Source organism: Poecilia reticulata, chromosome 9 (assembly GCF_904066995.2).
Source record: "Poecilia reticulata chromosome 9, P_reticulata-male-v2, whole genome shotgun sequence".
NCBI classification, from domain to species: Eukaryota; Metazoa; Chordata; class Actinopteri; order Cyprinodontiformes; family Poeciliidae; genus Poecilia; species Poecilia reticulata.
The window spans coordinates 23,526,560-23,551,220 of record NC_088838.1 but is presented as its reverse complement, the minus strand read 5'-3'; the positions used below and the strand labels follow the sequence as shown (position 1 = coordinate 23,551,220).

Genomic DNA, 24,661 nt, shown 5'->3' with positions numbered 1-24,661 from the left:
AACTGAGACTTTGAAATGAACTTTTTGAGCATTATTCCTATGTGGTTGGAATGAATTGAATTCATTTCACAGCTAATGAATCGTCACTTTTAGGAAAAAGCTGGGAGTAAATTCATTTTTAATCATATTTGATGATAGACGCTCTTTACCTTACATAATGTACTATTAGGTCATATAAGGTTTCTCAATTCCCTTAAATCAACCTGAATGTCTTCAGTCTGATTCCCCTTAAGCTCCGTCTTGTAAGACACTTTCATTTCCTTTGTAAAATTAACTCAAACAGTGTGTGTAGATATAGCCAGACATCAAACAGCCTTGTGTTACATCAGGTAGCATTCAAAGGAACCAAAACACATGCACATACGTGTAAAAACAGGTCACAGTTGTGAACGCCTGAACACCCTTTCACAGCTTTAATCCCCAGTCATTCGTCTTCAAGGCTTCGATCCATCAGCAGGTTGACTGTCACAAAGCTTTAGCTCATCTCATGTGAAAAGGGCAAAGAAATATGTGGATTAATTGATTCAAGCAGGATCCGTTTAGTTGACAAAAGCTGTGGAGACTGGGTTGGAGGAAAAAGAAAGAGGATTTGTGCAAACATCCAGCTGCTGCAATCTGAAGAAATTGTGTTTCTGATTGTGTTATGATTTTTATAAAGCTCTGTGTCTTTGTTGCTGTCATTTAAAAGAAAAGCCCTTTGAACCCACAGGCCAAATTACACCCCCTTCTTAAAGTTAAAGTCCTGACTTGAATCTGATAGAGAATCGGTGGGAAGAACGACAGATTAGGGTGATGACAAAGAGGCCTTCCAACCTCAAAGACTTGGAGTTCATCACCACAGATAAATGATCAAAATACTGGAGGAAACATTCAAAGTCCTGGTCAGAAATTATAAGCAGGCTTTAGTTGCTACAATGTCCATAAAGATTTTTCTATGAATCATTCAGGAAGATAGGAGTAATTATTAAAATTGTGATTTTTTTTTTTCTATAAAATGTAGATAAAAACATATTTATTTCTCATAAGTGTACTCGGTTTATTTTATTTTCTTATCCTTTGAGAGATGCTTGTCCTATTTCCTATCAGAAATAAACTTTGTGATTCAATGACCATGACTTCAAACGTAAATCTAACACTGTATGAATAACTTTGGCTTTAACTGTAGTCGGTAGAAGCAAGAAAGATCCTGTGGAGACCGAGACTTGTGCTGTAACACCATCTTGTGGAGAAAATTGTAAGTATAATGGGTTAAAACTATGTGAAGACTAAATTGCTGAGTCACAGTCGCGTTAGTTTAAAGTTCACTCCTGCAGCCATATCATCCCACAATTAGAGTACAATAACATACATACAGGTCCTCTGTAAGCAGAGTTTACTTTATGAACTAAATAATTTTCTCATTCTGTATGCACCTTATCATGCCCTCTGTTGTCAGGAAGTTTTGAGTATGTCTAGGGTCAGAAAAAAGTGAGTTGGTGAGTGATCGTTCTCATTTCAGGTACCTACATTTTGAAGTTATTTTGTAACAATCTGTCTCTGGATGTAAGACAGAGATTCTCTGTAGCTGGTTTAAAGCAAAGCTAAAGGCCCGTTTGTTATGTGTCGTGAGTTGCATCGAAGCATTTTTAATTTCTGTTAACTGTTTGCAAAGCACTTTTAATGAAAGTGCTTTATAAATAAATTATAGTTATTATTACTGATGAGCTGCAGCAAGTGGACAGCTCTGACGAGTAACAAAGCTACTCGTAACAGTGCAATAAACATATCCAGAATATTCTTGATTGTATTTTCTGTGAAATATAATTTTTACACTGAACTTAAGGAGTTCCCCCACTAAAAATAAGCTACTATAAGCAAATATTAGCACAATTTAATGTAGTATTGTCACTATCATGCAAAATAAGGTCACACACATTCATAAAAACAGAATTTGCCTTAGGTTAACTTATTAGGCATGTTTTCATGTCAGAAATACACAAACTAAAAGCGTTTGTGTTTTACGTTAGGCTGTGGTTATCTATATGCAAATGGTGTTTTATCTGCTAAAGGGTAGGATAATAGAACTCACTAAAGCAAATCACTCATGCTTTGCCTGTTTGCTCAGCCACTTCTGCTCACAGTGTTTAACTTTGCACAGCTGCCATAGAGCTTTTCAGTCTAAAGGTGAAGTAGAATGACACATGACTTGGTTAAGAACATATACAGTGCAAAAAAAAAGGCTTTTTCAAACCTTATCCTTTGTAGAGAAAGACAAAATAAAATAGCTTGGGACTTTTTACCAATGAAAATGTTTATGATATGTTTATTTAAGACATAACTTTCTGTATAATCTAAAAGAAAAAAAAGGCGTACGATGAAACGTGCAGCTTTGCAGTTTAGTTTGATTTCCTGTAAAGTGAAATAAGAACATGTTACTGCTTGACAGATCATACTTATTCAAAATATCTCTGTTGAAATCAGCAGTGCAGTTGTAGATGGATTCTTATCGGCATGGATTATCTTGGATTAGATTTAAATCCCATGCACAATCAATTCCTTGTTGCTTGTCATTTTTCATGTTAGTAGCAGAATAGGAAGAGGAAAACTTATCAAATCAAAAATCAATAGATCAATAAAACAACATTTACTGAAGTATCCAATGACATATATTTACACAGATATGGACATCTTTACATGTATTCATTCGCGCGCACACACACCCACACACACACACCACACCCACATGCAGTACTCATTCTATGCAAACACACAGCTGCACTTTTAACAGGATGTAACATGAGGTAGTCTTATTTGGATATTGTGCTAAACTTTCTTTTAGCTTCTTTTAGACTTGACTGTGCAAATTATTAAAATTGTTTCTGTAATAGAAATTTTGTGGTCTTACTAAACAAAAATAATCAATGTTATAGATTAATTTCTGTTATTGATGATGATTTTCCACTTATAAGTAATGAAAACATCACATTTAAAATTAGAACATATATCATGCCGATTAAAAATCTACTCTTAAAAAAATAAATGAGGACTTAATGAAAACTATGTTTAACTCCTGCTTAAAAGTTCATTTGAAAATGTACTTTTTTCTGACAAGCAAAACTTATCAGGACTTATAAATCTACAACAAAAGAACTTGGTTTTATAAAAGTAAAACAAATTAAAGCATGCACAAGTTTAAAACAAATTACACACTGTTATATTCTACCCTATTAAAAAAAAGGCAGGTTGTGTCTGGGTTTGTAAATGATTTGTGTGGTTGTGTACTGCCAAAAGTTAGTAGTCCTACAGATTTCAGTTTCATCTTTCTTGATCATTTTGCTGAGGAGGTAAGAAAAGAACAAGAAATGTTTTTTGAATTGAATAAATTATTTGTTTTCTACAGCGTAAGTCTTTCTGCTGAAGCAATATTAACAGAATATAACCACTGGGTGATGCACTGTGCATTACAAGCATTACAGGCATTAGACGCAGTACATCTATCTTGGACCTTCAAGAAAAATAAGTCTGGAAAATGATTTCATCCGAAGCTTTCTAGATTTTCTGCTCTTTAGACATTTAGTGAAATGAGACGATGGGTTCTGCATCGTGCAAAACTTCAACTTTTCTAAATGTTTAAATTCAATCCCTAAAATTTATAGTTTAATTGAAAGGTGCCCTGCAAAACGCTTTCACAAATAACTTTGCAAATCTCTGAGTAAAGAGGAACAAAATTCTAATTTCTAAGGAAGTAATTTTTTTTTTCAAACAAATTGCATGAATAACTAGGGCTTCCTGAAACACTTGAAATCACGTTGCACCAATCTGATGGCTGGATAATCTAAATAACAGATTAAAAAGAATTAATAATTTTTGTTATTGAGCTTATAGGTCTAAATATTCAATATATTAGCAGCAAAAGGGTTTTTTTTATGAAAAATGTTGCTTATTTTGTCAAAAATATAGTTTTCGATAAAACTGCAACTCTGAAATTAACTCGATTAAAGATTTTAATCGAGACCCACTACTGATAAATATATAAATCAAGTGGCAAACATACCCAACATTCCTAAGTTTTGAGTATTTATCGGATGAACTGGTGTTTTATTAATGTCCTGTTCATTCAAACTTTTTTTTACATGTGTGTCAGTGACTTATTAGGAAACAACCGATCTTAATTTCGGCAAACCGCATGAGTCTGATTTGTACTATTAGCTCATTTCTAATCCTCGGTGACTCCCGCCTCTGAATTGTGTAACAGTGTGAGCACCGCCCACCTGCCCCCTTCCTTTTCGGATGTGGCCAATGTTTTCCAGGAAATGAACAACTGAAACCACCCCACGAATCACTCAAACTCCAGCGACGACACGTTCAGTTTACAACTGCAGCAGTTGTAAATTGTTAACGGTGTCTATCTGTTGTTGTTGTTGTTGTTTGTTTTTTATTTTTTTATTTTATAACATGTCTGCGGAGGTCTGCAGGGAAACAGCGGAACATCCCAGACTCCTGAAGCTGTCATCCGCCCTGTTTTACGCCGGTAGTTCGTTTCTGATCACCGTGGTGAACAAAACCGTGCTGACCAGCTTCAGGTGGGTTTTTGTCGCCCTGTCATCGAGTCACAGTGTCACACAGGAAGTTTGTTGGGCGAAAGTAACTACTCTGTAACACATGTACTACTTGTGACTCTGCAGATTTCCCTCCTACCTGTTTCTAGGAATCGGACAGGTAAGTTGTGCAGGTGTTCGTGCTTCGTTTCTCTCCACTGCGAGGCAAACGAAGACGAATGTTTCTCTCTGTTTAGATGATTACTACGATTGTCGTCCTTTATTTGGCCAAAAAAAGCAACACGGTGAAGTTCCCGGACTTTGACAGGAGCGTTGTCTTAAAAGTAAGAGCTTCTCTTCTTTTTTTTTTTTTTTTTTTTTACTTTAAAGCTAAGTTCACATTATTCAAACCTGTCTAACTCACTTTAAATAGGCTTACGGCCGCAAACTTAAACCAACACAAAGTAGCAGGAGGAATTTTATTATTCCAGTTTTTTTTTTATTGTCAACTCAAACTGAGTATCACTCACCATCAAAGTGACACATTTTGCTTGCAAGAAGCCTAGAAACATTTAAAATATGAAACAAAAGCAAATGTTGGCTTTCAAGCAACACAACTGGCAACCAAGAGTAGGAGCTGTCCCTGTCAGTCACTGCATAATGGACAACAAAATGCAGCAATCGGTTCACCATTGCTTGTCATTGTAGCTTATTACATCCCTTTCATGCCTTAGGCACTTTTTCCTTCTTGTAAAAGATTGGACCCAGAATCAGAGATGCTTTGATGCAGTTTGTATTGATTCCCTGACATTTATTTTTATCAAACTGTGGCTGAAAACTGAAGTATCACAGACAAAACTGTAAACGCAAACCAAAATAAAATCTATTAGAGAATAAAAAACTTGCTATTGACTGAGTGGTTCCCAGTTTCTGTAAGTCAATAAGAAAAACTGTAACCCTCTGCTCATTTTCTTCCCTGGGAAGTCATCAAGGACATTAAAACTTTACAAATTATTTTTCCCCCTACTTTTTACTGGTTACTGGTTTACTGTTGTAATTTACAGTCATGTGAAAAAGTCTGGCAGACTGTCTCAGATTTCATAATAATTCAACATACTTTCAACTAAAAAAAAAAATAACAGTGGTATGTCTTAAATTCCTAGGATCATCCAAGTTTATGAAGAAAGGTTTTTTGTGAAACAATATTTACAGTCTGTGTAAGAATTTGGGTACTCTTGTGATTTTGCTCATTTGATGGCATTTAACATAATAAAACTGATTACACGTAACATCAGTTTGGCCTTGAACGTCATAGAAAAGTATTTAATACAGGCCAGTTACACATTTTGCTTCTCTTTGACACTCCTGTGATATCAGAGGGTTAACAAACCAACTCAGGAGAGATCTGAAACAAAGATTGTTCAGGGTTGTGGTTCAGGAGAAAGTTGGTAATCTCAGAGATTAAAACTGTCAGTTTCAACTGTAACACATGCAATCAGGAAGCGGCAGACCACAGACACAGATGCTGTTAAACTCAGGTCTGGAGGGTCAGGAAACGTCCAGGAGTAGCAGCGGGCTGATAACCCACAGATCACCTCCAAAGACCAGCTGCTCATTTAGACAAGCCGGATTCTTCCTGGAGCAAATTGATGAGACACAAATATGTTTTGGTCATAACAGAAAGGACTTTGGATGTGGTGGATCTCCCATCATGCTGTGATGGGACATCCATCACAGCACACCATCTGTGGTTAGTTCAGGGCCTGGGTCCCCTGTTGAAGTCGAGGGTCTGATGTCATAAACCCAGCATCAACATATTCTTCAGGATAATGTACAAGCATCAATCACAAAGTTGATGTTTTGAGCCATTTTTCCCTCAGGAAAAAAACAAGGCATGTATAGCGCCGCTAATGTTGCACAACCTTTAAAATAAAACAACATAGTTTAGATGTTACATAGGATGATGGATATCTTTTCTACCTTGGAATGTTGAGATTCTAAAGAAAATATGTTCTTTCTACGACAAATGGATCTACAAATACATTACTGCTTCTTTGAGTCATTCTGCTGAGAATTAAATGCAATTGTACCATATTTGTTATAACTGTTTTAGTGAAATGATGTTGTGAATGTCTGTACCTCGTTATCCAGCTCTATCAGTGCTTCTTAGTAAAAAATAAAAACACACCACTTTAAAGTATGCTTAAACGCTTTAATCTAGGATTTTATTTTTTACAGATTTTCCCTCTACCGTTGTTGTATGTTGGAAACCATGTGACAGGACTGGCAAGCACCAAAAAGCTCAGGTTTTAATCCATCTTATTTGAAGAATGCCTTTGCATTTTTATATTTATTAGATTTTAGCACACAGTGATCACTCTTAAACACCTCTTTTTCAGTTTACCCATGTTTACAGTGCTACGGAAATTCACTATATTGATGACAATGATCTTGGAAGCTTATTTATTAAGGTGAGAACTCTCTAAAAACTTTGAGTAGGAAAAAAAACTGATTAGTTGTGTTAAAAGAGGTTTATTTTTGTTTTTGTTTTTTCAGAAAAACTTTTTCTAGACGTGTAATTTGCAGTGTTGTGACGATAGTCTTTGGGGCCATGGTGGCTGCAAGGTACAGACTTTCTCTCATATAATTTCTTTGTTTTACAGATTAAATGTTTGTAATCTGGTTGTGGTGCAGATTGTTGGATTTTTCTGACTTTTCTTTTTGTGCGTGTCAGTTCTGACCTGGCCTTTGACGTGGAGGCCTACACTTTCATTCTGCTGAACGATGCCTTCACTGCAGCCTCTGGTGTTTACACCAAGAAGAAACTTGGTGATCAGGTACCATTTACCCCACAGGCTGCATAGTATTGATTTAATACCCATGTGTGTTATTTTAAGTTACTTACTTGATTAAAAGGATTTTTAAAAAGGCACAAGTTTTAAACCAACTCTAATTTCATTAGACTTTTGCTTAGAAATTCTCTTCTAATCTCTTTATTTTTTTGTTTCCTGTGGCTTTTGAAGGTCTGTCAAATGTTTTCTTTGAACTTTATATTCATTTTTCAGTTACTTATTATATCCGACTGACTGTGAATTGAGCAGTGTTCAAAAATGCAATATCCAAAGCAGATGAATAGTATCTGAAAATTATGACTTAAAAAAAAAAAATGGGGGGAAAAAACCAGAAAAATCTGATGGATCCATCGTCCTTCAGATCATCATTGTCTTTATGTTAACGGGTCCAAATCTGTTCTGGATGGTCTGGAAAATTCCTGATTCCATTGCTGCAAAAAAAGATTATATTCCAATAATCTGTGGACAAATTTGCCATTTTTTCTTGAAAGGAGAATAAAACGTTTTTGTTTTTTCTTAAGATTTATTCAAAGTTGATTGTCTTATTCTCTTTTGGGAGATTCCTGCATTATTTTCAATCAGGAACAAACTTTTTGGTGAAATAAAAATAGTTTCACATCTAAATCTGCCAGTGGTCTGAATAAATTTGGGCTTAACTGTTTCTGACAAAAGTGAAGTTACCTGGGTATTAAAACAACATTTTCAATCACCTCGTCTTTCCTCCTGTTTCTGCACAGAGCCTTGGGAAGTACGGCGTCTTATTTTACAATTCGCTCATCATCGTCCTCCCCACTCTCTTGGCCAGTGCGTTCACTGGAGATTTACACAAGGTACAAAACAATACTATTGATTAGTTGCATTTGTAGCCCAAAATAGAGGGTTTTTTTCTCATTTTGCCACTGTTTGTGTTTTCATCCCCAGGCTCTCTCATTTGAAAACTGGAGCAATGTTGCATTTATTTTATGCTTCCTTTTGTCCTGCTTCATGGGGTATGTTACAGCAACACAATCCAACCCATTTAGTCACAGTCAGTCCTTTGCTGCATCGACAAACTTGTAAACTTGTCTGTTTTTTTTTTTCATCAGATTTGTATTGATGTACTCCATAATCCTCTGCAGCTATTATAACTCAGCACTTACAACTACAGTTGTAGGGGCCATAAAGGTAAGAGCAAGCTGATGAGAAGCTTTTGAAGTGATGACACGACTTCACACGGAGCAGGAAACTGAGATCTCAACCCGTTATTTCAAACTGCTCAACTTCCAAGTCCTCCAGGCTTTTCATGTTTACTGTCAAATGAAAGAAAGAAAAAATTTTACAGGTTTTTTCGATTAGTTGGTTGTCATTTGATCTCCCTCCTCAGAACGTGGCCGTAGCTTACATCGGCATCTTTGTGGGTGGAGACTACATGTTCTCATGGATCAACTTCCTCGGCCTCAGCATTTGGTGAGGATTTTACTATGGCTTCGTTTTTCTGTTGGTGTCATAATTCCCATTAATAGAAATAGAATACCACACGAAGCCTAAGCTTTTACTCAAACAAATGAAGTTGTCTATGAATCCCAGTCCGATGCCGTCTTTCAACCAGATCTCTTCTGCATAAATGAAATCTTTTAGATATATTTTCTGGATTTATCTTGGCAAAGGTCAATTTTCCACACTCAATTTCTCAAATTTATGTTGCAGTTTTTATAACAGTTTGGAAATCTGAGAGAACATTTGCAAAATAAAGTTCTATTCTCTGCATGTCCCACAAACCATCGCACAAATCATTACACAACACAAAGCTAAAGTTGGTTTTCAATTTGGCAAAGTGATAAAGGGCTCCTTTAATTTTTTACTTTTTTTTTTGCTGACTCAGATCAGCTACCTGTGAAAAATCTGCATTATGTAGATCACACAGAATATTTTCTTTAAAGCAGAATTTACTGTGTTTAAGAACCGCAGCTTACATGTTAAAACTCTGTTCTGGACGTGTCCACAAGATCCAACACTGTCAACTTTAAAACAGTTGCTGGGCATCAAAATGAATAAAGGAAAAACACATTTTATTGGGACATTTTTGTGTTTTTACCTACATAATCAACAGAAAAACACTCAAAAATTTTTAATGGAATGAAGACAGTGGTCTGATTTTGTGAAAATGCATCTCAAAATAAATTTCTGCTTTTCTTTTATTTTTAACACAAAATTGTTGTCTGAGCCCAAAAGATTTACTTTTCACAAGCAGAGCCTTGATGCTCCACTTGAGATACATACATATATATATATATACAAAACTTCACTAAATGTTTTTCAAATCTAATGGACAAAGAGGGAAAAAGAAAGGAAAGGAGTAGAGAAAACACAAGTCAACACACCTTGGAAGTCTGTTTCTAGACTTGTAGAAAGAGAAAAAAACAAAACCGAGAAACCACATTCCAAACAACATATATGTGTATCATTTTTACTATATGCTGTTTGTTCTGGTTTTTTTCTCACTGAGAAGTACATGACACAAGTCAGAGGCAACCCAACGTAAATATAATTTGTACCGTTCTCAAATGGAGATGAAGAGCTGCATAGACGCCCTGGTCTGGAGCACAAAAAGCCCTTTTGGACTTTAGAATGAGAAGACAAATAACGACTGTTCTCAATCAGATACTTAACAACCAGACTGATCCATGAGTTTGACTTAAAATGGAGGATAAATATTATTTGGATATGGATAAACATTAAAAACCCCCGCTTTATAATAGATTCTGGAAACTCGAGCATTTTCTCTACTCATCTGAACCTGGAAAAGTCATTTTCAAGGCTGTGTAGGGGCCTTATGCAATGCACCCCACAGAAAATGTTTGTATCATTTTACTCCTACTTGTCATTTTCTTTGCAGCATGTCAGGAGGATTAGTCTACTCATACCTCACCTTCAACAGCAGCCAACCACCCGGAGGTAATGCAGAAGGAACTGAACAGCAGAAGATTCTCATTCCTGAGGATTTATCAAGGAAGGACTGAGAAAAAGAGGAAACCTTCAGCCACCAGGTGGCCTTATCCTGCTTCAAATTGAAGCATTTCATTAATTCAGCACCGTGTTGTGTCTCTCGTTTTACACCAAGAACAGATCTATTAACACTCATTCCTAATGCTATTTAATTCACATTTTAAACCGACACCAAATAAACAGAAATTGCCACAAACACGTCTGTCAGATTCAGTGAATGTTTATTGATGATCAACAATGAGATAACAGTGTGGACAGCCTGTCGAGAGTAAATAAAAACATCTACCAGCAAGCAGGAGCACCCTATACTGTCAAACACGAACACTGCTGAAGGATGTTAGAAGCAGAAAAACAAAAAGAAACTAAAATTAAACTTCAAAGCTTTCTGTAAATAGTGTGCATACTCATCTTCTAAAAAAACACTATATTTATATATATTAAATGCCTTAATTTACTCAAACCACCAAACAGACTAAGGGGTTGAAGCTCTTCCAAATATATTATCATTGGGTTCATTAAATCATTTGGGTTTTTCTTCTTTTGGATTATTATTTTGCCTCTTTAAAAGGTAATTTGCAGACCAGATTGAAAGGGCACAGCTAGATTAAACCAAACAGAGGCAGAACATCATGAGGGGCTTCGTACAGTGTTAAACGATGTAGTGTCGCATTGATAAAATTACAAAAAAAAAGAGGGGAAAACAAATCCAAACCCACCCAGCAACACTCAAATCAGTTTATGAAAAATACAAACCATTTCCAGAACAAACAATAAATCAAATCTTTACTGCATTGCAAGCTTAATCCGAGCCTCTCCGGGCGGTAAGTGCTTCATTGTGACTTTGATGTTTTACAAACTTTGGGATTATGTCACACTTTTAAATTATGATTCCAGCACTCGACTATTCGAACAAGATGTCGGAAATTTAAAAAAATAAAATAAAATTGTAAAAAGGAAGTGAAATAAATATCGAAAAATTAAAATGAGATGACAGAATTGTCACACTGTTATGATGCCATGTCAGTATCAACATCTGGTCTGTCAGCTTTTAATATAAAAGACGACGATCCATGAATGGAAAACGACTTTTCGCCTGCAGGCTTTCTCTTGTCACTAGACATGGGCCAACATTTAGATTAGTACTGTAAAGAAATCCTAAATAAAAATACTATGGTATTTAAACTAAATGAATAATGTGACCTAATTTACTGCATAAAAAGAAAAACAATTATTACTTAAGCTACTGACTGTCTCCCTTTTTTAAATTGTTAATCTAAAGACACAAGATAAAACACAGTAGCAGTTAAGATAGAAGTAAAAGCTAATATCTGGCTAACTGGTCAAACTATTCAGGAAAAGAAATAAGTGCAATCCTTTTCTTTCAGCCAGTTAACTAGCAGTGTGCAGCATCAGGTAGGGGTGAAAGGTGTGCTTACACACTGCCCTGAGAAAACTTACAGCCTGTCAGCTTTTCCTTTCCATTAAAGTGGCATTGCCTTATTGTTGTAGTTGCTCTTTCCTTAAATAACACAACTCCTTGTGTCATTTGTGATGGGAAATCTTTACAAACGACCAAAATAGCCTTTCTTTTAAGGAAGAGAGGAAAACGATGCCATGCTTTAGACTCCGAACAGGCAGCAGGCTATTCTCGCTCACATTGGCACTTTCTGTGGTTTTAAAATGGTACAATCCTAAAACACAAGAGGAGTTTTTTTTTAATACTTCCAAATAACAGAATTTGCTTCTTTTTTTTTTACATGCCAGAAGAGAAAAAAATCTAAGAGCCTTTTTTCAGCCAGCTGATTAGCAGTGTGCATAATCCACACAACTGAAGAAAATCCCATTTTAAAAACTTCACTCTGCAGAGAAAGTGTGATGGCAAACTGAAGCGTTTTTTGTTTTTGACACTGGAATTTTTTAAAAACCTTTCTGGTGCTAACTGGCCCATGCCTAGTTGTGACAAGAAAAACTGGATTGTTAACAGAAACTATGAATCCATAAAGTCCTGAACACAGAATATGGTCAACTACTTTGTTGGTTCTGCAGAACATGGCAGCATTTAGGGGCTGAGTTTTTTGTTTGTTTGTTTGTTTCTTTTTATGGTTTTTAAGACCTTCTGCATGATCAGACTTCTGGATTACGCTTGCAATGATTGGCTGTCATGTGCTTCGTTTTGTCGCTGCTCGCCCGGTTTGTGAACAGAGTAGTAACAGTGAGGCTAAAACTATTTCACTTCAGCTTTCTCAGTTCATCTGGGCCATCTGACAGCTGGATCTGTGACCACACCCTGTATCATTCGGTCCATGTGAGCTTAATCCACACATATATATACATCAGTCATACACTTATTCCCACAATATACTTAAAAACTCGTTACCAAAGTGCAAAACAAAATCAAATTAAAACATAATAGGTATTCTTCCTTTGCCTTCAGAAGGCAGAGGAAAGAGACATTCTTCATGTTGTCAAACCTACGTTCATAGCAGCCAAAAGGTTAAAATGGAAGCTGAGTAAGGTGCTTTAGCTTGTGCCTTCCTGGTGCTGAGAGGGAGGGGGTGATTCTGTGCTTTAACACGGATCTCAGGCCAAGTCCGATTCTTTCTCAAAGTCTGGTTTTACAACTAAACTAGGCATTGATCTGCGTTTATGAAGAACTTTTAGCTACAGCACGTTCTGCAGGAAGGCGGATTAGAGGAGGAGGTCGGGTCAGAGGGCGGGGGAGCTCAGGGCGACAGGTTGTTGGCCAACTCAATGAGGGCCAGGGCGCCGTGGAGACGCTCTCTCTGCTCCTGAAGGCGCCGCTTGGCCGCCCCGCCCTGGTTACCCTTCTCCTCCTCCATGGCCTCCGGCTCCTCTCCGTTCTCCTCGTCAGAGTGGAGGAACTCCATGGGATCCTGCTGCTCCTGGTCCTCCGTGCTCGCCTTGCCCTGCGGCTTCATCTTGGTGGTTGTAGGAGCACGCTGCTCGCGGGTTTGCCAGTACCTGGAGGATTAAGGATTATGTTATAATCTAAATGTGGCAGAGCATCTGCAGAGTTGATAGGTTTTGATACAGGCTGCTGCCCAGGGCGACACAACCTCTGTGTACGGAACAAGCACAAACAAAACGTAAATCCAATCTGTCTGTTGCATCTTGAATAGCTTTTCTGTTGCTTATTTGCACATCCAAGTCAATGGAAAACGGATGCTCACAGCGTAAACACAGCAGCATCTTATTTAGCACAACTGTAAAGACTTTTTCTGGTGAACCTGAACCCAATACTTTGTTTTGATGATAGATTCTTGAAAAGCAATTTAAAAAAACAAAAACACAAAATTGAGTGGCCTGCCCAGGACATGATTTATGCAAAAAAACACCACTGCTATGAATGTTTTTTTGTTTAGTTATACATTGCCCTGGACAAAAACAGCCAGAAGCCATTGCAATACCATATGCAAAACCTATTGAACTAAAATGTGTTTTCTGATTCCAATAAATAAACATGTACCGACATTAAATGGTGGATTTTTAATCCACCATTTAAAAAAAAACCAGAGTAAGAATCAAAATCAACATGAAGTGTTTTCAGATTCAAATTCAAACTGCAAATTTCTAAAATCCACCAATACTTCGAACCTCCAATAAAACTACATACAACAGCCTATTTTAATAGTTCAAACATTTAACATGAATCTTTCTTAGCAATAGAGTGTCCAGTAGCATTAGATCTAGGTAACACAGCTTACCAAGATGCATTTTCTTTGAAATATTTTAGATTTGCTCTAAGGAAAAATCCAAAGGTAAGCACATAATTTAGAGATATGTTCCACTGAAAAATTGGCAAATACTGAAAACGAGTCTAGTTGGAGATTCACTGTTCACAACTGAATTTAATTGTGTAAAATTTGAGAGTTTTTAGAGCTATGTATCTCCATAATTAATAGAAAAACACTTGATTACAATAAAAAAATAAACTCGTATATCAGGGACAAGATGGCAGGTCTTGGGCACTAAATCGAGGTGTGAAAGATCCAGAGTCTGACTGGAACTGAAGCATTAACTGGATTAAAAATGACTTTCAAACAGAGACTGTGTTTCAGAGCTGAAGAATAAAATGCTGGGGAGTCAAATCATGATATCTGTGTTGATTAAAAATGAATTTAAGCAAATTCTTGTTTCAAAACTAAGACTAATACTAATAATTATTAGTGGACACAGAGGCAGTACTTTGAGAGAGACTATTAAGCTCCTCGAAGCAACTTTTGTGTTTTACACCATCAAAGGTGGTCAACCTGAAACTGTTTTTCTGCTCAGTTTCTGTAGAGGGACTTTACTCACTTAGCCAGCCACTCTGCCACTGCCTTGTTATCCACAGACTGAGCCTTTCCCAGACCCGCCTTCGGTTCTTCTCTGTTCAGACGAGAGAAAGGATGCTTGGAGCAGTGACGGTTTGCATGGGTGAACCGACTGCCACATCCTGCATGCAGGAAAAAAAAAGAGACATGAATAAACACATCTACAGTCCTATGAAAGCACTGATTTTATATGGGAAGAATTAAAGATGGTAATAATAGTAAATAAAGTCCATCTCTGTATTAATCAGACTCGCAGTATTTACTCATGTTGTGTTTTCAGGTACTTTCCAAATGCTCCAACTGACCCCCCCTTTAATAACACTGGAAAGTACCGAGAGGTGACTAAAAGTGAAAGTATGAAAAAGTCTGGGCTTGATTTAAATAACCTACAGATGAATGCGTTAATCTTCTTCTACTTTTTAAAGTATGTCTGACTCACCTTTCTCTGAGCAGACAAATGGCTTTTCGCCGGTGTGGAGCCGCTGGTGAGTCTTCAGCTGACCGCTCTGGACAAACGCCTTCCCGCAGTTAGGGTAGTCGCACAGATAGGGTCTCTCTCCTAGATGGGAGAAAAAGAATAAATAAATGAAGAAAAAATGTTTTCCCATTTTCAGTACACATACACTTTCACTTTTACACAAGCCAAGAAATATTTCCTGGTAGAAAAGCAAAGACAGAGTTCCAAATTAAAGACTCAGATTTGTAACATGTAGGACATAAGAGCATCTAAATGCATTGCATTATAAAAAAGTTGCATAAATCCTAAAATAACACTCCTCCTTGGCTGCTGATGCAGCATTGCAGTAAAGGGAAGTTTCACAACTTTTGAGTTTGATCTAGAGCAGTGTTTCTCAATTCCGGTCCTCAGGGACCTCTGCCTGCATATTTTGGATGCGTCTCTGTTCCAGAACATCTGATTCAAATGAATGCGTGACATTCTCTGCAAGCTGAAATATCTTTTGTCTAAAAGTGTGAAATAGCTAAAGGTGCACCAATCCGGTTTTTTTCCTTCACCAATAAAGATCTTTGTTCAGGTTCGACCTTTTGATTTTTCTCCCTTAAGGACTTTAGCACAAGACCAGATGTGCTATAGGTATCTTGATAGAGATATTAATCATTAATCCAGTAGTAAATTAAAGTATTAAAAATATATTTCCCATTTGTGAATGCATTGAGCTTTAACTTTTAGCTGATATGGATCAATTTCATCCCATTGGTAAACCAAATATTATGAAGGTTCTCAAATTTTGATGCTTTTAATGAATAAAGAGAAAATATTTTGCTTCTTTTTTAAGCATTTGACCTGCTGATCATCCATCAGAGCTAGTGAAGAAAAATTGAGATTACAGTTAAGTTAAAAAAGAAAACGTGTTTTCATATTGGACTATTAATCCCCTGCATTTATTACATCCATCAATTCATGCCGCCATTTAAAACATGTTTGCATCCGACATCTCCATCTACCAGCGCTGCATCTGTCACACCCACCTGTGTGTGTTCTCTTATGAGCCTGCAGGGACTTCTCTCTGGGGAACACCCGGTTGCAGATGTTGCATCGGATCCGGCTGGAGGAGGTCTCGCCCTCGCTTATCAGCTCCCGCACCGTGTCTGCTCGGGGCCGGCCTCTCCGGATACCATCCTGACAACCAGATAAAATCTGATCTTCAGCACGGACAAAGCTGGATGAAGCTCATTACAGCAGAACAGTACCATGTAATGTCCTGATTTTTCAGTCTCTTAGCCCTGGACAGGGTCATCCACTGAACTACTGCTGCTAATAACAATGACATTTAACCAATTCTATTGGCTTAGCTCTCTGGTCTATTTCTCTCCTAGACAGAGCTGATAATAGAGCTATTGATGCCTTTAACTTTGTTTGCTCTCTTTCATTCCTGTAGAAAATACTCCTGTGTTTTTGTGCTTCTGCTCTCAACCACTAGTGGTATGTCTACTCCAGTTCTTCCTGGATCTGCTGGAGGTTTCTGGCTGTTGTAATGCAGTCATTCCTTCCCCCCGTCGCCACATGCTTGTTCATACTGTTGGAAACACAGACGCATTTAGCCAAACTTCTTGGCTTTCTAGTAATTTGTAATACATGATCTATTAACTTTGACTGTGTTCTATTATAATTAGGATTCCGAACGTGGCTAGTTAATAGTTTAATTTGGACTGATTTCTATGTATCTGCATATGAATTGAACTCGTTTGTAAAGTTGAAATTTGTTGTAATGTGGCTCCATGCAAGAAACATAACATAATCATACAGGACAAAGTATCTTAGTGATGCAGGCTCATTCATTTTGTGAAATGGCTTAGAAGCCAAAAATGCTCAGTTAAGTATTTTTGTATACATATTATACCAGCATATATTTAATTAGTTCCATTTTCAACACCAGCCTTCGACACACATAAATATTCATGAGGTTTCTGGATTTTTTTTTAACCTCTCAAATGCCAGTTTAAGTAGTGCCAGGATCCAAAATCTGCAGTGACACCAACTGCAATAACATTTTTATCTTAGCAACGTTTTAGACGTTGTTAAAGAGGTCATTCTATTTCAGTCCTATCCTTTGAATGGGCTACAAGAAAAAAAGATTTTACCACCAGTGAATAAAATAGAAAAAATAAAACTCAAGTTGCAGCAGTGTATTCAGAATATATTTAAATATGACGTAAAAAGGCTGCGGAATCACAAGTTGATCCATTAAAACGTCAGAATTTACTGCAAAATACCCCGCTTTTTATCAACTTTATCCCCATAAACACAGCCAACATAAAAAAAAAGAAGAAAAAAAATACAATAAAAGAGAAAACTTATTGTAACATATCAGTTATTATGTCAGTTAGTGTAAATCGTACTAGTTACATTGTAACTCTTTCACTTCCGGTTACATTTTTGGCGCGCGGCCTCACGTCATGTTTCAGAGCAGCTGCAGGGTTTAAAATCCAGCATGTCACGCCCTAATGCGCGGGCGTTTTTTAAATGACTCTCCATCTTCTCTACATTCAAGCATAAATAATAAATAAAAAAAAAACACAGATTTTAACCCCTTCCTTACTGGGCTTAGGGTTCACTCACTGTCTTTAGATGCTGATTTGCGCATCTCTGAACAACACCTATGTAGTTACAAGTTGTTACTAGTTGCAATTTCCGACAACAGAGCTTTGTCAGCATTATCAAATTCTAACACAAATAAAGATCTGTGGATTAGCTCATCTAAAAATCAGCATCATGCAGGGTTGAGGCAGATATTTAAAAACAATATGTTTACCTTGATCTGATCAGGAGACGGAGCTGTGTCCGCCTCCCTGGCTGTCTGTGACCCGGTTGGGGATGCGGCCCCGCTCGCCGAGCCCGGGCTCAGGGTTACATTGTGGGCATTTTCCCCCCATTTCCAAGGGTAGACCATGAAGTCGCTGAAACCTGGACTTGTGGGAGTCAGAGTCTCCAGTTTCCTGGGTTTGATTGGAGTCTTGATGACAGAAACCAAAACTCTTTTGGGTGAGTCGTTGCAGAAAATGACGTGCGGATGCTTGCTGTCAGCCATTGTGAGTACAGTAATAGTACACGTGCCTAAAAACGCAGGTAAAATAGTTAAAAGTTGCTGTCTGTTTACAAAAAAGAGTCAATAAATAAGTCCTAAATGGCGGGTCTTCAGTCTGGGGTGAATATGTCCTTCATTTCCATAGAGGTACGCAAAAAATTGTTTGTTACAGAGTATCCTAAAAGTTTCCAAGCAGGGAGCACAGAGTAACAGACTCTTTCGGCCGGAACCGCTCCTCTGAACTGACCGGTTGCGCCCACAAATGTGTGGTCCCGCGTTGCAAACTCCCGCCTGAGGAGTCTGCCATCCAATGTGCAGGAGAAATCTAGCCCCACGTGCCAGCGGCAGCCTATAGCAGCGACGTTAGCGTCAGCACCATCAGCCAATCAGAAAGAGAAACACTGGGGTATGCGCAGGCCAATGGAATTTAAACACCTGACGCGCGCTCTTGTAAGTTGACACCGATTTTGGCCAATGAGGATGAACAGGGCGTGCAACATAGCCAATCAGAAAGAAGAGCGGTTAACTTTATGCAGCAGATGGCTCCTTCCCGCGTTTAGGAGTCTGTTTATGTTATTACATGTTTTTTTTTCTACTTTAAAGGGAACGGAAAAGGCCCAGAGGCGCCAAAATGACGTAATAATTTTAGGGTGGAAACAAAGGGTGCACTGTTTTAGGAGAATAGAAATCGAAACGCAAAGTCATAAGGGATTTACTGGAGAGAAATGTATTTATTTTTTAGCTTTTATAAACTTTACTACTTCTGTGTTTAAAAGATGTTTGGGTCATCCTTTTTATATTAATCAGTATTACAATCTTTAATAGCTCACAAGCTCATTTTCATATCAAAGGCCTTTATTGAAAAAAAAAAATAGATTAAATTTATAAAAACTCTCAAAAAGTTTCTAAAGGCCATTAAGATCTGGGGACTTTCTGGACCATGGTCAACTGGATCCCATTGCAAAGGGTTGATCCTATAACATAAGTAGAGCAACATCAGGACAGTTGGGTAACAACAGGATGGAAGAGCCACAGTAGGAAGGTTTCAGTTTCAGGTCAAACCGTTTAACGACTCAGAATAAAATCACTTTTCAAAAACACACTTGTAAATATCACCTAAATAACAGCAAAATACCTGCAGCATTCCTTGAGGAGGATTGCTAAGAAAGTTTCAAATCAAAATGGAGAACTGGATGAGGAAGCATCACCCAGGAACACTGCCAGGGTTTCCTCCAGAAAACCTGCTGAGGCCGGTGGCTGGGTTCATCCATCAGGATTACTGAGACACTCAAACCCATCCACCATAATAACGTAGCAGACTATGAAGGGGATAAATAAAACCAGAAACAGTTATTAACTGATCTGGAGAGAAGCCTGAAGGTGGCACTCTGGTGTTAGACCAAGAAAGAGGAAGACCTGACAGTATTAACTGGTCAAAACTGGCAGCCTAGAAACTTCATATTTTCTTGGACGGGAGAAGATCAATAAAAAAATTCACTGTGATTAATAAAGGGATAATTTAAGATTGTTTCAAAACAGTTTAATTTGTTTTATATTTAAACTAATCCAATGACAGGTGCACTAGTGTACAATTTATTACTTTGATAGTCATGCCACAAGTCCTAATTTTACAAAACACAAATAATAATTTCTACTGCTTGTGTCACATTTTATAAGCAATTAAGCTGTTCACAAACATTTCTCACTTAATTGCCAGATAACTTGTTGTATTTGTGTGTGAGCAACTCTTCCTAAAACTAATCTGTGGAATCACTGCGATGGGCTTGAATGAGGTTTATGCAACTTTATGTGTATTTAAAGTGAAAATCAGACAGACATGATGTTTCCACTACACATACATTTGAAAATTTTACAGAATCTTTAATTGTATTATTCCAGTAATTTAAACCATGCATTAGAGGTGTAGAACAGAGAGTGATGTTAAACTGTCCGATCTCACTCATCTTTCAGCAAAAATAAATAAATATCTGCAGCAAAAGAGAATGAGCATCTTCAGAAAGTTTGTCAACAGAGGGAAACCTGTGCCCTGCGATTTGTGGTGTTGGCTCTTGCAGCGCTGACTCAAGAGCCAACAGCTATGCAGCTGCAGTCTGTGCTTTGTGAATAATCTGAATGGGCCTTACCTCATAATCTTCTTATAAATCATTTTTCTAAAAAGGTCTTTCTTCCACTAAGCTTTTTACTAAAACACATAGGCACATCAGTCTGTAAACATTCTGCTTAGCAGTCACGAGTCAGCAGTCTTCCCTGTGATTGGTCACTAAAATATAACATTAAATTATAGGTCTTTTGTATAGAAGTGTATAGTACTGAAGTGTTCCCTTTATTTTTTTTGAGCAGTATATATTTGTCGGGTTTTTTTTAAACTCCACACTTCTTTCTTTAAAAGCTGATTGGTGCCGTCTGACTAAGCACAGAACAATCTACAGACTCGGACGGGCTGAGAGCCATCTCTATGCAGAGCGTATTGATCAGTGAACAGCCTATTAATGAGCGAGAGGGTGTGGTGAGGCCTCCGCACGTGGAAACATTTAAAACCTGTCGATAACAGCTCGCGCTGTTTTTGTCGGCTGCTGTCCGGAGCACATAAGTTCCGTCCGCGGTTTGCTTCTCCCGTAGCTGGGCTGCAAAACGGTACTCCCAATTTATTTATTCAACTTTTCTTTTTCAAAACGGAACCAGCTTGTTAAGTGTTTTGTGCCCCTCTCTCACACAAATGCAGGCGGAAAAAATGCTGCAAGACGCCTTCGGGTGCGTCGTGGCGAACAGGTTCGGGGATCTTCTGGACGACGAAGCTGACCCGTTCGACCTGATCAACGAGGTGGAGCTGGAGAAGGAGAAGAAAAAGAAGAAAAAGGAGTACGAGGACAAGAAAAGCAAGCAGAAGAAACCAGGCCTGAAGGAGTCTCAGAGGAACAGACGGCTGCCGGTGGCCTCAGGTGGTCCGGACCTGGTTCCAGGTGAGCCGCATCACCGCTGCAGATACAGGCGCGGTACAAACGGCTCTGTGCTGGCAGATGCTGGTGTGCTGGGGCTGTGTCAGCTGTTGGCGATGCAAAGTCAGCGAAGCTGCTCGTTTGCTCTATTTGGCTGCGTTTCCATTTAATCTTTTCCACAGGGTTCTGTGCAGGGGTTTCGTACATTAAACTGGTACTGCCAGAGGCGGTCCAAAGTTTAAAGACCCTAAGCACAATTTGATTTTTGGGGGCCCCCCCACTGACGGCACATGTTGGCCAAACGTACAAAAGTATTGCAAGCTTTTAAAGGATGCCAAGTTCATGCTTATAGGTTAAAGATTAGGACAGTGCTTTGAAAGCTAAAATTCTGATGCAGTTTGGGTTCCAAATTTACATAGAAACTGGTGAAAAGTTGTGACTCAAGTTTGTAAAAATTCCTTATTTTTAAAACGTATAATTAGTTGTGGACATGAAATGTTCAAGTATCTTTGCATAATCTACTTGGCATATCCCAGGCATCAAGTTCGTGGGATCTTCCACAATGGCTCAATAACTTTGGCTAAAAAGATAAAGTACCACTTCATATTTTTAAAAATCTTTTAACAAATACAAACTCTAGCAGTTTCATAAAAAAATTTACCAGTAACGAGGTTATTTCCCCAAATCATGTTGCACAAATATCAACATGTTGTGTCCTCAGGGCGAAAGCAGCAGGATTGTCCCCCATTTGCAAAGGAGGACAGAGACTCCAGAGCCGAGGCTCCGAGGAACAAGCAGAGAGGAGGCGCTGCAGGCCAACGGAGGCTGAACAAAGTAGAACCGCAGGAGTTTTCTGTGCCAAAGTATGGAACAATTCATGGTTTAGTTGAGTTTATCGGTTTATGCCGCAAGTTTCTAAAAATAATTGCTCTTTTTTAAATTTTCAATGTGGAATTCAAAGTGTATTAATCTTTAAGTAAAAATGTATTTTCCCTACTAATTAGAAAAATAGAAAAATGTTTATTTAATTTAAGCATAAAACACACTTCCTATTACTTTAAAATTTAGCTTTTTGTATTTATACAAGTTCTATAGGTGCTATAGACAAAGTCAGACGTGGCCTGCACAGTTTGAGACGCATCACAGTGAACTGTTGTTCTGGTTTCCAGGCCATGCTACACTGAAGCCTCTGACTTCAGCAGCAGAGGGGGATTCACCGGCCAAAGAGGAGCGAGAGGAGGTGGGGGAAGAAACTCTGATAACTTTTATCTGAGAGGCAAGAGAGAATATGATCGACATGATGGAACGTAAGGCTGCATGTTCAAGATGCATTTGGCAGGTTTAAGCGTTGTGGATGGTGGATCATGATGTAACGGTTGCAGAGGGATCTCGTCAGAAGAAAAGCGAGGAGGCAGAGGACCATGGAACTGGGGCAGCGCTGTGGAAGCTACAAGGTCAGTGAACTTTAATGAAGTAAACTGGGGTACTTCAGTACAGTACATGCCTTCAATTTAATTTTTAATTTTTCTATTTTTTTTTCTGAAGTGAAATGATGGAGGTGACAAGTGATGCTGGTGCCAAAGCTGAGGAGCCACAATCAACTTTGGAGGAGAATCCAACTCGGTGAGTAAACCTTGTGCCCAAGGTTTTTACATGAATACCAAGCGTTGTAATAAAGTGGGTTGAAGTCGTTTAGCTCCATTTAACAGAGCGACAGATGAGGACAATGAGATGGTGGTCCAGGTTGCAATGGAGATGACCCTGGATGAGTGGAAGGCCATGCAGGAGGTGAACCGTCCCAAAGTGGAGTTTAATATCCGCAAAGCAGAGGATAAGATTCCCTCTAAAGCGAAGGTCATTCACCAGTCCAAGCACCTGGAGGTGAGAATCACAGGATGTTTGAAACTGCACAGTCTGAGTGGAGTGCGTTTTTAATTACACACATGCTTGTAGAAAGCGTTACCTTTTTACTGTAATCCTGAGTGGATGGCTTGTTTCTGGAAGTGTTTCTTTAGATGAACAGGTTCACCGTGAATTAGGGATGTGGTGGTTTGGGCCTAAAAGCATCAACATTTTGTTGATAAAGTGGTGTCACTGCAGCCAAAGCCCCATAAACGATTACTGCTCTTAATATAATAATATTTAAGAAAACAAATCCAGGGAATAATTTATAGATCTTTAAAAAGGCTTATTCTTGAGACAAGATCAAACGTAATGTTTCTGAAAACCAGGGTATCTAAGGCAGTAAAGTTTGTTTAAATAATCATTTTTATTTATTTTCAAATCTAACCAGTTAAAGCAAAGGCAGGTTTTCACACTTAACTTTAACAATCAGTTGTGTGCAAAGATGGATTCTCAGAATGTGTATATGAATAAACACTACTCTAACACGTAAACAGATTCTACCATGATTTAATAACGACTGTAAATGTTACTGTATTGCACACCAAAGGGAACATTTTTGTAAATCGAGACATTTGTATGAAATGTATTTTGTGCCCACTTTTTTAGAACACAAAGGAGACGGTAGAGGAGATTGAGGAAGATGGAAACTTCTTTCGCAGGTCAGTGAATGACATCACCACTCTCTTGGACATAAACTTCGGGACTCTTGGACGCTCGAGTCGTGGCGGCCGAGGAAGAGGAGCTCGAGGTGGTCAGAGCGTTCGCCCAGAAAGAGCCAGACCCATTTATGAAAGGGTACGCTATCAACTCCCACAACCAGATGGCTCTTAAATCATCAGTGTGTCTGATATTAAAATGTTTTAGATTTTATTCTACCTGAAAACAAGCAGCTGATTTTTGTTTCCGATTCAGGAGGATGAGATGGCGCCTGATCCTGATGACCCAGAAGACTTCCCAGCCCTCACTGCAGGAAAATGACTGACTTGTCGCCTTCAACTAAACTGTTGACGTTTCTATTCTTAATGTTCTGTTGCACTTGCAACACTGTTCAATAAAAGCTTTTGCAAAGTTACTTTTCATCTTCTGCTACTAATATCTGGTAACAATGGCTGCATCACTGCCACATTTGGGGATTTCAACCAAATTTCAGGTGCATCTCAAACTGGCATTAAATTTATTTCAAGATTTGCCTTCAAAAATTCAAACTTGTGTTATCGGTTCATAATGATATTTGACCCAGAGTTTTGATGAATATGGCCTAAGCCAATGAAAACCTGAAATGCAGTTCCAACTGAAGATGAAGCTATATTAGCTGAAATGTAGGAGGGATAATAAGATGTTTGATGGCATGGGGATTTACAGAGAAACCTCATGTTTCCTGACCTGATTTTATGCTTTGGATCATCAATTGTGGAAAAGAATTCATTAAGGAGGCAAAAATTGTGTCCAGGACTGAATAGTTGCCTCCAAAAGTTTTAAGGTATGCATATTTGCTAACCATGATTATGGCAAGGGAGTGTCTGCAAATAAATGTCAGATACCCAGGGATATTTAATTTCCTAAAAG

At 38.1% G+C, this 24,661-nt stretch overlaps 3 protein-coding genes across 4 annotated transcripts in view; 2 read left to right on the top strand and 1 right to left on the bottom strand.

Moving 5' to 3' along the window:
* Positions 1-4,138: 4,138 nt before the first annotated feature.
* On the top strand, positions 4,139-10,556 carry slc35d2 (solute carrier family 35 member D2). The gene is made up of 12 exons (XM_008418308.3): positions 4,139-4,562; positions 4,665-4,698; positions 4,775-4,861; positions 6,756-6,823; positions 6,917-6,988; positions 7,074-7,142; positions 7,252-7,354; positions 8,107-8,199; positions 8,291-8,358; positions 8,455-8,533; positions 8,733-8,815; positions 10,245-10,556. The coding sequence occupies exons 1-12, from the start codon at positions 4,435-4,437 to the stop codon at positions 10,366-10,368; spliced, it is 1,008 nt and encodes a 335-aa protein (XP_008416530.1). The 5' UTR covers positions 4,139-4,434; the 3' UTR covers positions 10,369-10,556.
* Positions 10,557-10,558: 2 nt separating this feature from the next.
* Positions 10,559-18,833, bottom strand: znf367 (zinc finger protein 367). The gene is made up of 5 exons (XM_008418309.3): positions 17,961-18,833; positions 16,177-16,327; positions 15,128-15,247; positions 14,672-14,810; positions 10,559-13,336 (listed from the first exon to the last, which is right to left on the bottom strand). Exons 1-5 carry the CDS (start codon positions 18,234-18,236, stop codon positions 13,078-13,080), a joined length of 945 nt encoding a protein of 314 aa, XP_008416531.1. The 5' UTR covers positions 18,237-18,833; the 3' UTR covers positions 10,559-13,077.
* Positions 18,834-20,730: 1,897 nt separating this feature from the next.
* Positions 20,731-24,661, top strand: part of LOC103470127 (intracellular hyaluronan-binding protein 4.L) — an 86,958-nt gene continuing 83,027 nt past the window's right edge. The window contains exons 1-9 of one of the 2 annotated variants that reach the window (XM_008418310.2): positions 20,731-20,888; positions 20,977-21,214; positions 21,912-22,053; positions 22,360-22,497; positions 22,573-22,644; positions 22,736-22,813; positions 22,900-23,071; positions 23,702-23,890; positions 24,008-24,167. In XM_008418310.2, coding sequence (XP_008416532.1) covers positions 20,986-21,214; positions 21,912-22,053; positions 22,360-22,497; positions 22,573-22,644; positions 22,736-22,813; positions 22,900-23,071; positions 23,702-23,890; positions 24,008-24,073 — 1,086 coding nt within the window. In that variant the 5' untranslated portion in view covers positions 20,731-20,888; positions 20,977-20,985 and the 3' untranslated portion in view covers positions 24,074-24,167. Of the gene's footprint in view, positions 20,889-20,976; positions 21,215-21,911; positions 22,054-22,359; positions 22,498-22,572; positions 22,645-22,735; positions 22,814-22,899; positions 23,072-23,701; positions 23,891-24,007; positions 24,168-24,661 lie in introns of those variants that run through there. The other variant, XM_081610731.1, reaches the window with a different exon arrangement.

Bases quoted from the DNA above. Each gene is read 5' to 3' on its own strand.
- slc35d2 (XM_008418308.3), top strand. From the start codon at position 4,435: ATGTCTGCGGAGGTCTGCAGGGAAACAGCGGAACATCCCAGACTCCTG. The intron at 4,862-6,755 runs GTAAGAGCTTCT...TATTTTTTACAG, and splicing joins ACAGGAGCGTTGTCTTAAAA to ATTTTCCCTCTACCGTTGTT. The intron at 6,824-6,916 runs GTTTTAATCCAT...CCTCTTTTTCAG, and splicing joins GCAAGCACCAAAAAGCTCAG to TTTACCCATGTTTACAGTGC.
- znf367 (XM_008418309.3), bottom strand. From the start codon at position 18,236: ATGGCTGACAGCAAGCATCCGCACGTCATTTTCTGCAACGACTCACCC. The intron at 15,248-16,176 runs GTGGGTGTGACA...TCTCCCATCTAG, and splicing joins TCATAAGAGAACACACACAG to GAGAGAGACCCTATCTGTGC. The intron at 14,811-15,127 runs GTGAGTCAGACA...TCCTGCATGCAG, and splicing joins ATTTGTCTGCTCAGAGAAAG to GATGTGGCAGTCGGTTCACC.